Below are 12738 nucleotides of genomic sequence, written 5' to 3'. Positions count from 1 at the left end.
TTTGGTGAGTGGGTGAAAGTTGTGGGTGCGGGATCTCTCCGTGACAGGGCGAGAACTGCACAAGGAACGGGCTTGGGTTGGCTTCTCGGTCCCATTTCCCTCCAGAAGGTGAAGAAAATGGCCCTTGTTTTCCATTCTGTCTATTAGGAAGTCTCTTTCAGAATGGTCTTGGGGTCACTAAATACCCAGCACCATCCCTAAGTTAAAAGCAGCTTGAAATTCTCTCTTAAGCCTCTTTGTGACTTTCATTTGTCTATAGCTGTATGTCACATATAGTTGGGAGGTACTGTATACCTCGTCTCAAACATTTGTTTTGTGCTACTTAAAACATCAAGACAGCATTTCCTACTGCATTGGTGCCAACTGTCTGGCAAAGCGGGCTGTGCAGTGGCACTCTAGAGCTGTAGATGATCTAATTAATATATATCCAGGGGGTGTCAGGATACAAGCAAAAAGTATCTGTTTTCAGTTATGATATGATGCATGGCCAAAATGTAACTGCCCCTAGCAGCATCGTGGATACACATTGCATAAAATAATGGATGTATATGACTTTTTTAACTTGGTACTGGCTGTACAGATCAGCTTTTCTAAGTGACAGAATATGTTCTTGGCTTGTTCACATGGCATATTTAATGTCTGGCCATATGATGAAAAAAGGGCTGGAGTGTATCACAGAAAAAATGGGGTAAAGAGTAGGCTGGGGTCCAGATGAGTTAGTGTAAGAGTGTTTACAATCTGTTTGCTCATGTCTGACTTGAGATTTAGATTTATTGTTTATGTTTCTGCTTTTACAGAAACCGTTGTTCACACGTATCTTGTGAGTAGTGGTATTTATATGCATAAAGTCTGTGCAGTATCAAGACATTTTTTTCTGCATAGTCTGAAGGCCTGTATTCATCTAAAGTAAGATGGGAAATGAGATTAGTCTAATGTAGATTTCACAGATTAGGAAACAATCAGGTAAAGATAGAGAAAGAGAATATAAAACTTTTTTTGTAAACTTCTCATTCTTTGCGAGAAGTCTGATCTTTTTTGTTGTTCTTACTTGTAGGTAGCCCTACTGTTTCTGGTATGTCAGATATGGATTATCCTTTGCAAGGACCAGGTTTGCTGTCAATACCTAATCTTCCAGAGATCAGCTCAGTCCGGAGAGTCCCACTTCCCCCAGAGCTAGTGGAGCAGTTTGGACGTATCCTTATGAAAAATAATGTGTTGGGTTGTTGTCCTGGTTTGGCTAAAACAGGACCTTTTCTCCTTTCAGTAGAGTTTTTCCTTCAGTTAAGTTCCTTCTAAGTAACTGCACTTTCTGAAGCTGGCTACATGTTTTTCAGACAGTGTCTGCTTTCAGAATTGGTAACACTTCATGTTTATTGTTGCTGCTGAAGTAATGGTAGGACTGATATACAGAAAGGCCCATGTTTTTACTTACTCCTGTGGGAACCAAGGTCACTGCTGGCTCTTTTACATTCAACATGTGAAAAGGCGTAAGAGCATCATACCTGCGGACGGGACAGGTGACCAAAAACTAACTAACAAGACATCCCATCCTATACCCATCATACTCAGTATAAAGCTAAGGGATCACAGAGGTCAGCCTTTTTTCTCTTTCATGGCCAGCATCGTTGTGGGACCCTGCGTGTTCTCCTCTGATCCCAATCCATACATTCTTGAATCCTGTTCCTGTTTGCTGCTGGATCCAGTCCGGGACATCCAGGTGCCTGCCCCGCTGCAGCAGCAGTCGAGGCTTGCGATACCGAGGTCATCATTGGGAAGCTCAATATTGGTTTTGTATATTTTTATTTATATTGTTAGTGGTATTAGTATTAATATTATACACTTTTTCATTGTTATTGCTTTATTAAAGTAGTTCTACTTTTCCAGCCTGTAAGTCTGTCCCTTTTCTCCTTTCCCTCCCCTTCTGGGGAAGAAAGGGTTTAATAGAGAGCATCTGCCATCCGCTTTAGGTGCCAGCCCAGTCTTAAACCGTGACAGTTGTGTAAGCAATAATATTGGAAACCAACTTTTTTCTTCTGTGATCTTCTTCCCTGATCTTTCTGTCAGACTCCCAGTAATGAACTTTGGTATTGTGCACATTCCCTTCATAACGCTCCAAGTGGCAACAAGGTTTATTTGTGTAGAGTTGCTAGTGGACTTAGTATATGTATGAAAAACTTTGAATGTTTATGATACACAGTTTGTGTACTACTGTATATAAAGTAATATTAATTACATGCTCCAAAGGGGATTTTGCCTTTGCTAGCCATAATGCATTTAGTCCTTACATCAGCAATGCTTCAGATATGCAATGCAATTGTATGATGGGAGTATTTCCAGAAATCAGCAGAGCTTGGCTGACCATCGACAGTGACATCTTTATGTGGAACTATGAAGATGGGTATGTAGAGAACATATTACTGGTGACATTTTATTGGTATTATACTGGAATTAAGCAATTACAGTAGTGGCAGATTGTTTTCTGGTAGCATAGAAGTGTGCTGTTCAGTTTAACTTACCCTGATTCCTTTTAAATTTTACAAAAACTTTTGAATAATAAGTGTTTAAGGATTTTTAAGAGTTAGTAGTATTGCTACCAAATCATCTAGAGATGAAAGAAACGAAAATACATTTGCTTAGGGTTAGACATAGCTAATATCCTAAAGTTATTGCTGTATTTATGCTAGGGTTTTGCTTATGCCAAAAAAGTAGAAAAAAATTACACTGCCTAACTTTTCTGAGTAGATTTAATAAGTACTGTGATGAATGTACAGTGGCCAATCATTCCCACAATGGTAAGTAGTACAGCATTAGTACTTTGAAGTATTGTGATTGAAGCTCTCCTGCCTAGCTTATTTTAAGGATGCATAAAACTGAAAATAATTTCATTATATTTTCCAATGGCGGGGTTTGCTTCTTTATTTGCCTATATTTTAAGAATTCTTTTAGTTAGAATTGCCTTGTACATATTGTTGCATTTCCAAAGAAGATGAAAAGTTTAGATTGGCTCACGTAGGTCCTATCCATACATTTACATTGTGTCACAGTGTATTAAATATGTTCCCCAAATAAAACAACACTGCACGGTGTTAATCATAAGGTGCTGGGGAGGAGGTTGGGAATTCTTGCTTTAGATAATTCTCATGGGGGTAAAAAAAAATAAAATCATGTAAGTTCCTCCCTCTTGATATTAATCAGCATTGCACATGCTGCATTGTGTAATTCAGAGTAGACTGTATGAATTAACAAAATCCAAAAATATAAAATACTACAGTTGTGTTTCAGGTTCGAAACTCAGGTATAGGGACTCCAAGCAGCTGGAATGATTGCCTATATAGTTTTACTGTGAAACTTCTCTGTTGGTCCCTTCTGCTGGACCTGCTTTCACCCAAAGCAAAAGATAAACATGGCTTCAGAGTGTTACAATGAGTATTAATAATTTTTAAATATACAGAATCTGATTTTATTTACTTTGTTATTATACGATACTATGTGACAAATTTTATGCAGGATTGTTTTTTTTCTTGTTTGTTGACAGCGGAGATCTGGCTTATTTTGATGGCCTTAGTGAAACTATTCTTGCAGTGGGTCTTGTGAAGCCAAAGGGAGGTAAGGAATATATGACACCGACTAGAATTAGGCAGTTACTGAACCTTTTGTATGTGATATTTTATATATGCCTATGTGAAAATCTGTATTTTGTGTGTGTGTATATATGCATGCACAAGATACATGGATTTGTTTAGGTTTAGAAACATTATGAAATTAATTACAAATCAAAAATAATGTATAGTTTAACTATCATTTACACTGATACGCTGCATTTTTTTGCCACATCGTACTTTAGCATTTGTACTGTTTATAAATTTACACATTCAAGTGATAAACTTCCACAAGATCCTGGTTCTTTTGGTAGCTACTGCTTAGAAAACATTGAAGTCAAAGTTGAATTGGCAATAGGGTTGAATTTAGAAGAAGCATGTTTATAGGAAAAATATCATTTTAACAATCCTGTATTTCATGAACTGGAAGGTGAACTGCTGACTAATACTCCTTTCTGATTCTAAAGTTTCATAGATCATTATGTCTTAAATATTACTATTCCCTCTAACCAGTTGGTGTGTCTTTCCAGTGCATACATATGATACAGCATTGTGATCTGAGAGGCTGACTGCAAACTAAAATTTTATTTTCTCCCCTCCATTAGGTATCTTCCAGCCTCATGTACGACACCTACTTGTTCTGGCTACCCCTGTGGATATTGTGATTTTAGGGCTCAGTTGTGCTAATATACAAGCAGGTAAGTCTCTCTTCTCCCCTCATTCTCAGTTGTGCATTAACAAATATACATGGCTGGCTTATTAGTAGCCATTTAAAAAAAAAAAAAAAAAGGAAAACAAGACCATGTGCCTAGCAGCTTGCTAATTTTTAGATCATGTTACAGACAGGGGGAAATAATTTTTATGGAGTGTGCAGTTGCTGGATCCTGTACTCCCATAGGAGCACTGAGTTGTATTATTCACCTGTTTAACACAGAAAGAGCATTTGAAACAGCTACTTCTGTTAATTAAACAGCATGTTGAAGAGGGAGAGAAGAGATGGGCATGGATCTTGGAACTGGTGAACACAATTCATTAACTTCATTTGCATTTGTATTTCAACCACAGAAACTGAGAACCTGATACCATTTTTTAATGCCATACATGTTAATACATGAGAAAATACAGAATTGTTTGGAGAAAGTGAGAGAATTACAGTCTTTTGCTCTCTTTTTATTCTATCTTGATCTGAAAGAGAAAAAAAGTAGGAATCTGTGGTTTAGACCTGTTGTGATTTAGGGCAGATGACAATGTATAGAAATGAAAAACATGCATTTCCTTACTTGGAAACTTATGCAGAGAATTTAACTTTTTTAAAAGCAGAAGACTTGGTACTCTGCAGTTCACTTTCAAGAATAGCTGTTCCAGAATGTGTTTAGTAATTACGAAGTTTGCTGTAATTTTTCCTGTTTTCTGAAATGCTTCTTATTACAGACCTGTAATATTTATCAGAACAACTTAAAAACTAAAGTGTATTTATTTATTTAAGGTACTGGATCGCTCAATGACAGTATGTCTGGTGGAATGCAGCTGCTACCAGATCCTCTCTATTCGCTCCCCACTGACAATACTTACGTTCTGGCAATAACATCCACTGATAATGGGCGTATTTTTTTGGCTGGAAAAGATGGCTGCTTATATGAAGTAGCATACCAGGTGACTATAGCTTTTAGACACAGGCATTTTTCATTGTTTCAGGGACCTAAGAGTTCTAAAGCATGTCAGGTTTACCATCTTTTTTTCTTCCATCATTATGTTGCATAGCTTGGTTGCACAGCAGCTCTGACATCTTAGTGTAGATACATTTTCTTTGAAAAAGTAGTAACTGTATGAGGACTAGCAATGCAGCATTGGTCAACTTCAAAAATAAAATTAAAATTGTGACATCCTGCACCCTTTTTTAAGTAAAATTTTCCTTTTAATAATAACCTGTTTCTTTCAATTGAATAATATGTACTTTTTTTAATTAAATCAACGGTGTCTAGTTAGAATTTTACTTGTTTTCACACTTGTTCTGCTGATGACTTTTTCAGTATAACTACTAGTGTTGTTTTTGTTTTTTTTTTTTTCTTTCAACCCTGTATTTGTTTTAAATTGTAGGCTGAAGCAGGCTGGTTTAGCCAGCGCTGTAGAAAAATTAATCATTCAAAGAGCGTGCTGTCTTTCCTTATTCCTTCATTGCTACAGTTCACATTCTCAGAGGATGGTAAGTACCAATGTTAAAGACTTACCCAATAATTTAATGTAAATTTTAAATAATACTATCAAGAAGTCAGACTGAATAATTTCCTCATTCAGAGCATTTAGTTACTGTCAATGAAACTTGCAGTAGTTGGTGATTATAAAAATCAGGTCACGTGTGTGTGTCTATTTCAGGATATAGACACCAAAGCCTGGAAAGTTTGACATTTATGATTAAAGTTAGTGTTCTGTAGTACAAAATTAGTATGTGCTTAGTGGGATTACTGCAAACAGTAGAATTTTAAGTAAAAAATTTTACCCTGTTTCACTGTTTAGTGAAAAATTAATTTGAAATGGTTATCCAATTTTTTGCTCTTTTTTAGTTTACTAAGAATTGTGTGAAATTGCTGTTTTAAATCATGTCTGGTAGGAGTCCTGTGTGGGACTCCTGCAGTTTTTGTTAATTTACCATTAATTATTTTAGATACTCTATCTTAAACTGATTTTTGCCAAATCCAGTGTTGAGTTGCCGGTTCTTCCTTTTTCCCCCCCTTCCCAGATCCTGTAGTTCAAATCGCCATTGACAACTCTCGAAATATCTTACACACCCGCTCAGAAAAAGGCGTGCTGCAAGTATGTGACTTCTTCCAATGACTGTTGGCTATGTTACTAGTATGTGTATAACTTTTAAGTTTTCCTCAGTACCTAGTAGTTCTCTGTAGGTATGTTAGGATATTATTCCAGTTTATCTTTTTGTAACAAAGTGTGTGCTGAAAACCTAAAATACTTTCTTCTGAGGAAAGAGTAGCCTTTTGATCTTTCCCTCAATTATATGGAAAGATGATGAAATAAAAGTAGAGTTTGAGTTGCTGCCTGATAGGTGAGGCTGTATTAATTAATTCAACCATAAATCACTAAGCTGTATTATTGAATTGCAGGTTTACGATTTGGGACAAGATGGTCAAGGAATGACCAGGGTTACTTCTCTTTCACAAAATGCTATAGTTTCTGCTGCTGGGAGCATTGCCAGGTATATTTATGATGGTTATAATGTAAGAGACTTCCTTTAAGGCCAATAGTTTCATGCTATGATTTTGAAGAACATCATTTGCTTATTTCTTTGGATTGAGAGTGAATGGGGTTTTTTATTTGTTTTTTTAGAACAATAGATCGCTCTGTATTTAAGCCCATTGTTCAAATAGCAGTGATTGAAAATTCTGAATCCATAGACTGTCAACTGCTAGCAATCACACATGCAGGTAAGAAAGCAATGCTAATTCCTCCCCTTTTAAACTGATAAATGGCATCTGTAGAGTTTAGCAAAATTGTGACCTCTCTTTATCTTTTGTTCAGGTGTCCGACTGTATTTTAGTACTTCCCAATTTAAGCATCCAACAGCTCGTCCCTCCACGTTAACCTTGGTTCATGTCCGTTTGCCACCTGGATTTTCAGCTGCTTCTAATGTGGAGAAGCCCGCAAAGGTTCACAGAGCTCTTTATAGCAAAGGTAAGCAGCGAAACAGTGGAACACAGCTCAGATGACAGTGATTTATTTTTTTGTGTGTGTGTGACAGTCACTATCACACTGTTTTTACATTGAAGGGTTTGAAGCAGTGTCAGTAACTGAGAGCTAAGCATGGCTTCTGTGTGTTAGTGGGACAGTTTTTGGAAGTGGAAGGTTGTCCTGTTTTTCAGAATTTAGTTCTGAAGGGCGCAGTGTTTGAGCAGAGAACTCTTTTCCCATGTTGATCGACCTTTTTTTTTCTTCTAATCTTCCCATAAAATAGATACAATGTGTTCAAGTTTGCCTACATGTCTCTAGCCATGTGTGATTAGTTCTTGAAAGCAGGGGATAGAATAGGCTTCTTACCTATTTAGTCCCTCTTGTGCTTAGTTTAGTGTGTGCTGACTGTTGTTTATTTTTTAACTCATTGAGCTACTGATACCATATAAGATACCAAACAGCTGCCAGATGGTTCCAGCTTTATGTCACTTCTGATTGTAGGCTAAATTTTTTAAAGTGCTGCAGAAATGCGGGGGAGAAATGTCTCTATGTTGCCGACCCTTGTAGTCATACAACCTGATTTTTGTCCTTGAAGTCGTTTCTGGATGTTTTTTCATTCATAATCTGTTTAAACATCCCTTTTTTGAGGCATGTTCTACCTATTTTAGGCTCATTTTTGTTTATACCTTTTAAAGTACAAGGCAAATGGTGTAAAAAGTGACCTTCTGAAGAATCCTATGACATACAGACTTAGGAGTTATTATTTGCTGTTCAAATTGTATGATTAGGACTTAAAGATGGATTTTTACTAAATAAGGAATTAATTAATGAACTTGCATCTAATGCATGATTATTGCTTCTAATATAAACTTGATATTGCTGTTCTTGCTAGGGGTCCTGCTGATGGCAGCTTCAGAAAATGAGGATAATGACATCCTGTGGTGTATCAATCATGATTCTTTCCCTTTTCAAAAGCCAATGATGGAAACACAGGTACTAAAGCAAACTTTTATACAATTTTGATGGAATCTAGATATTCTTTTTTCTTTCCTTATAACAGATGCTTGAATAATACTATCTGCAAGAAAGAAGTCGTTCACAGAAAACTTCTATGAGGAGTTTGGAAGAACTTAGAAAGCTACTAATCAATATGCTTCAAAGGAAAAAAAAACAGGCAGTTTTGTCAGTGAACGAGAACTGATCTTATAGTAGGAATTCCTAGTTCAGCCATACTTTCTAGCTTGATGCAGGCTATGTATCAAAAGAAGTCCCCTTGACTTCTAAGATTTGGCTTCTAATTAACATATTTGAAAATCCTGTTGTCTATAGCGTGCTGCATGTTGTGCACAAGCCCAGGAAGACATGGTCCACCGTCCATAGTGGTGTTTGTTGGTGAGGATAAAATTTGGCAAAGATAGTTTAAAATATAGGTGCTAGAAACTTTGGGTTTCTTTATTTAAACTGTTAAGACATGTCTTCATTAATGAAGAGATTCATCATGTCTGAAATTTATTTCACTTTTTTTTTTCAGATTTTCTTTTTCCTAATTGTTAGCTAAGAGGGATTTGGAGGGGGTTAGTTGCCTTATGCGTGAGTTCAAGGACTTCTCATGTATTCCAACTCTAAGGAAGTCTGAAGTCCTCTGCTGAAGTAGAGGAGTGACATGTCAAACATAGTACTATTGGAGGAGCAGGGGTAGAGTTGGAATGAATGGAGAGACTGTATAAAAGTTTCAAAGTCAGGTTTTGATTTATCTGGTGTTATTAATAACTTAGAAAGGAGCTTTATAATTACTCCAGATCCCTTCCCTGCAAAAACTTACACATAAATATCCCAAGTGCTGACCTCTGTTTTTTTCCAAGGCATTTGACAGTAACAGATAGCTAGGTTTCCCAAACAAAACTGCAGCATGTTCTTGAGCAGCAGTTCTTCCTTGTTAACATACATAGTTTTCTGGAATATCTTCGTTACCATATGTCCATTCTGAGTTATATTTGAATTACTGCTGCCAACTGTGAAAGTTGTGTAAACCTTTATGATTCAGTTGCAGCATTTTTTGATTCTTTAAGAAATTATTAAAATTCATGATACCTTTGATACTTAGTTCTGATACGGTTAGCAGGTTGTTGCTGTTTACGTTGTAGCAGCAATAAAGGATCATACTTTAAAAGTTGTTTTACATTTAAATACAAAACACTATCCCTGTCCCCCAAAAGAAGCAATATATTATTCCCTGTCTCCCAAAGGCAGCAGTCCATGTATATTGCTGTAAATTTGGTGGTAATCTTCTGTTAGATTATATAAGAACTTGCTTATTTTCTTCAGGTTTTCTTGTGTCAAGAGTAGATTCTATTCTGTGTAATTTTAAATGGTGAATAGTAAAATACCACCCTGGATGTACAAAATCCATGTCTGTTACCAAACTTCGGATAACAACTATCTGTTGTTCAGATGACAACCCGTGTTGATGGACATTCCTGGGCTCTTTCTGCTATTGATGAATTTAAAGTTCAGAAGATTGTGACACCGCTAAATAAAGACATTATTCCAATAACTGATTCACCTGTTGTTGTGCAGCAACACATGCTGCCACCTAAGAAGTTTGTTCTGCTTTCAGCCCAGGTGAGTATTACATTTCTTAATGTAGAAAATCAGAAGTAAGTATAAATTGGAAGACTGATCTAAACCTGTAGATGTTTATTCATTTTGGATATGTTTTAAGGATTATATTCTGAACATGAATAAGGAAGAAGATTGCTGAAACCACCTGAAATGTACTCAAGGCTGTTGGGCTGGGTTCTCTTCTGCAGTGTATTAATAAGGTTTTTTTGGTCTCCAGAGACCCTTGTAGATACAGATCATCTGAGAAGTTCTTTTAACCTTGGTTATATTCAGGATTATGTGAAACTGAAACAGACGCTGGCTGCCCAGAAAATACAATTCAAGTAAATATTGTGGGCAATTGAAATTTGAATAAATAATTTCTTCTTTTTCATAGAAGGAGACCCAAAGGAGTTTATTGAAAGTTTTTTTAAAAGTTTTTAAAAAACCCCACAAAAAGAAAAAAGAAATCAACTTCCTTCGTCTCTTTTCTGATTGTATTTAGCAATATTTTAGTGCACTTGATATCTTAACAAATAGGCAATTTGGAAAAAAAAAATTCATCATTAATTGTAATCTCTAGACTCAACTTTCATTTGTTTAATGGCAGCTGTTTTGTTGAAGGCACTAATCAGAGCCTCTCCACTAGTTGGTATGGATGCAGTGACTGTAGAGTCTTACTATGCCCTTGATCCATTTTTTTCCCAGGCAGTTTTGAGGATTTGCAAGATATATAAAGCCTTTCTTTTCTATATATACTTGCTAATGTTTGTATTGTATGCTTCATGTTATGCTAAGAACAGCAAAATTAACTCAGTTTCTGAAGAGTTTATAGCCATTGCAGTATTTTTCCTGCCTTTCCTAGACTTGCTAGAAAATTTTCTGCATGTGAATGGTATCTGGGCTTTAGGCACTATTCGCGTTATACGTTCATCCAATAGTGCAATGAAGGAAAACTCAGAATGCTAAAGATAGACTTTGTGAGGAGGGGGTGTTGGGATAGCTAGAGTAATGCCAACTTTATTCTAACTTTTTTGGGGTTACTTTTAGGGGAGCTTTATGTTTCATAAACTCAGACCTGTTGATCAACTGCGGCATCTGCTTGTTAGCAATGTAGGTGGAGATGGAGAAGAGATTGAAAGATTTTTTAAGTTGCATCAGGTAAAAACTTTTGACTTGTTATGAAAAATGGAAGATTTATAATATTTATGTAACTCTAATCACTTTAGCATCTTTTTGTTTTTGCTATAAACTTCCAGTTAACATTTCATTTATTGATTAAAGTATTAGTTTTTCCTCCTGTATTGTGCACATAAAACAAGATTTTATTATGAGAAATAACTTCTGATTTTATAATATCTAAAAGTGGAAATGTAATTGAATTTCCCTGAAATTCTTATGTCTTGTATGCAGAAGTATAATACAGTTTTTAGTTTAGGAAAGGAGTTCATCTAAGAGCAGGGAAAGAATAGTATCAAAAAAAGTTACATTCATACCACTACAAGTGTTTACTTTTGTTTGTTTGTTTAAGGTAAATAACAAACCAGCAGGAAGGAAGATACCATGGCTTACAATTTTAATTTGACTAGTACTGACTAGTGTCTGTAGTGGATGGTCACTGTAATCTATTCTCTTGTGCTTACTAAGTGACATACTAAGTGATGTTTTAACATGCCATTAGAATAAGTAAATCATTATTTATATAGTTTTTTTTTCTTCAAACACAATCTTAACTTACATTTCTGTATAAATTGCATGAATCTTAGCCATACTTAGGTGACAGACATGGAGATTGTTTCCTAACAGTAATTGTACTGAGTTTGCAAAAACTGTGTATAACAAAAACTTGACTGCTGCAGTGGGATGCCTCACTATGATTCACTTCCTGTCTATGATCAGGAAGGCCTGATTTTCTTGTCTTCTGAATAAAATGATGCAGAAAGTATTTACTGTTTAGTTACTGAGCAATCTAACATCTATACATTTCTTATCAACTGGATATAAGCTGCCACACTAATAGTATAATATGCTCTAGGAGGATCAGGCCTGTGCCACTTGCCTTATCTTGGCCTGTTCTAATGCTGCATGTGATAGAGAAGTATCTGCCTGGGCTACTCGAGCGTTCTTCAGGTAAGTTTCAATTCTGTCGGTGGTTCTAAATATTATGCTTAGGATCACTACAGCCACTAAATAGTTGTACAGGTTCTTTAACCTGCTGCCTGAATGGGCATTGTTTTATAATGAGCATAGACTGTTAAACCTGATGGAATATGCCTTTGCACTAATTTAGGGCTCATCAACAAAGGAAGTTTCCTCTAGTGGTGAATTCTGGTTAGTTCCCCTCTTGGATGCTTGTATTCCACATGTAGAGGAGGCTATTGAAAATATAGTTTAATTTGCTTGAAATGCGCTTATCTATACTTCACAGTATCCCAGTTCATTGAAGTGCAGTGCGTAGTAATATCTTTAATGAGACCAACTCAGCTGGAAAAGGGACAGAAAAATTTTTTCATTTTTCTGGGGTTTTTGGGTTTCGGGGGTTGTTTTGGTTTGGGTTTTTTTCCTTCACATATTGTAGTTATTTATGCTGTTCACCATTGCACTAGGGAAATTTATATTCAAATGGACTTACCCTGTTCAGGGCCTGATGGCTCTTGGTCACAGATGTTGATTTTTATTTTTTTTTCCTTTTTTTTTTCTGGTTGGTTTGGTTTTTTCTACTACTAATTTAGTGAGGCAGTGTGGGCTTCCACTTTGGAGGAATAATTTGTCCTCTGTGTATCTTAAGTACTGTGTATCCTTGATATGGTACAGATATGTGTATTTTAATTACCTGCCTTAAATAAGTTGGTATATT

General features: G+C 36.1%; 1 protein-coding gene across 2 annotated transcripts in view; it reads left to right on the top strand.

Moving 5' to 3' along the window:
* Nucleotides 1-1062: 1062 nt before the first annotated feature.
* NUP155 (nucleoporin 155kDa) overlaps nucleotides 1063-12738 on the top strand; it is a 30765-nt gene continuing 19089 nt past the window's right edge. For both annotated transcript variants that reach the window (XM_009709374.1, XM_009709367.1), the window contains exons 1-14: nucleotides 1063-1192; nucleotides 2302-2398; nucleotides 3536-3606; nucleotides 4205-4297; nucleotides 5086-5252; nucleotides 5697-5802; nucleotides 6337-6410; nucleotides 6716-6807; nucleotides 6939-7036; nucleotides 7131-7283; nucleotides 8173-8273; nucleotides 9732-9902; nucleotides 10932-11042; nucleotides 11917-12011. In XM_009709374.1, coding sequence (XP_009707676.1) covers nucleotides 1075-1192; nucleotides 2302-2398; nucleotides 3536-3606; nucleotides 4205-4297; nucleotides 5086-5252; nucleotides 5697-5802; nucleotides 6337-6410; nucleotides 6716-6807; nucleotides 6939-7036; nucleotides 7131-7283; nucleotides 8173-8273; nucleotides 9732-9902; nucleotides 10932-11042; nucleotides 11917-12011 — 1547 coding nt within the window. In that variant the 5' untranslated portion in view covers nucleotides 1063-1074. The remainder of the gene's footprint in view (nucleotides 1193-2301; nucleotides 2399-3535; nucleotides 3607-4204; nucleotides 4298-5085; nucleotides 5253-5696; nucleotides 5803-6336; nucleotides 6411-6715; nucleotides 6808-6938; nucleotides 7037-7130; nucleotides 7284-8172; nucleotides 8274-9731; nucleotides 9903-10931; nucleotides 11043-11916; nucleotides 12012-12738) is intronic.

This window comes from Cariama cristata, unplaced genomic scaffold, assembly GCF_000690535.1.
Source record: "Cariama cristata isolate BGI_N322 unplaced genomic scaffold, ASM69053v1 scaffold18990, whole genome shotgun sequence".
Lineage (NCBI taxonomy): Eukaryota > Metazoa > Chordata > Aves > Cariamiformes > Cariamidae > Cariama > Cariama cristata.
Note: the sequence above shows the minus strand (reverse complement) of the source record. Positions and strands in the feature narration are given on the sequence as shown.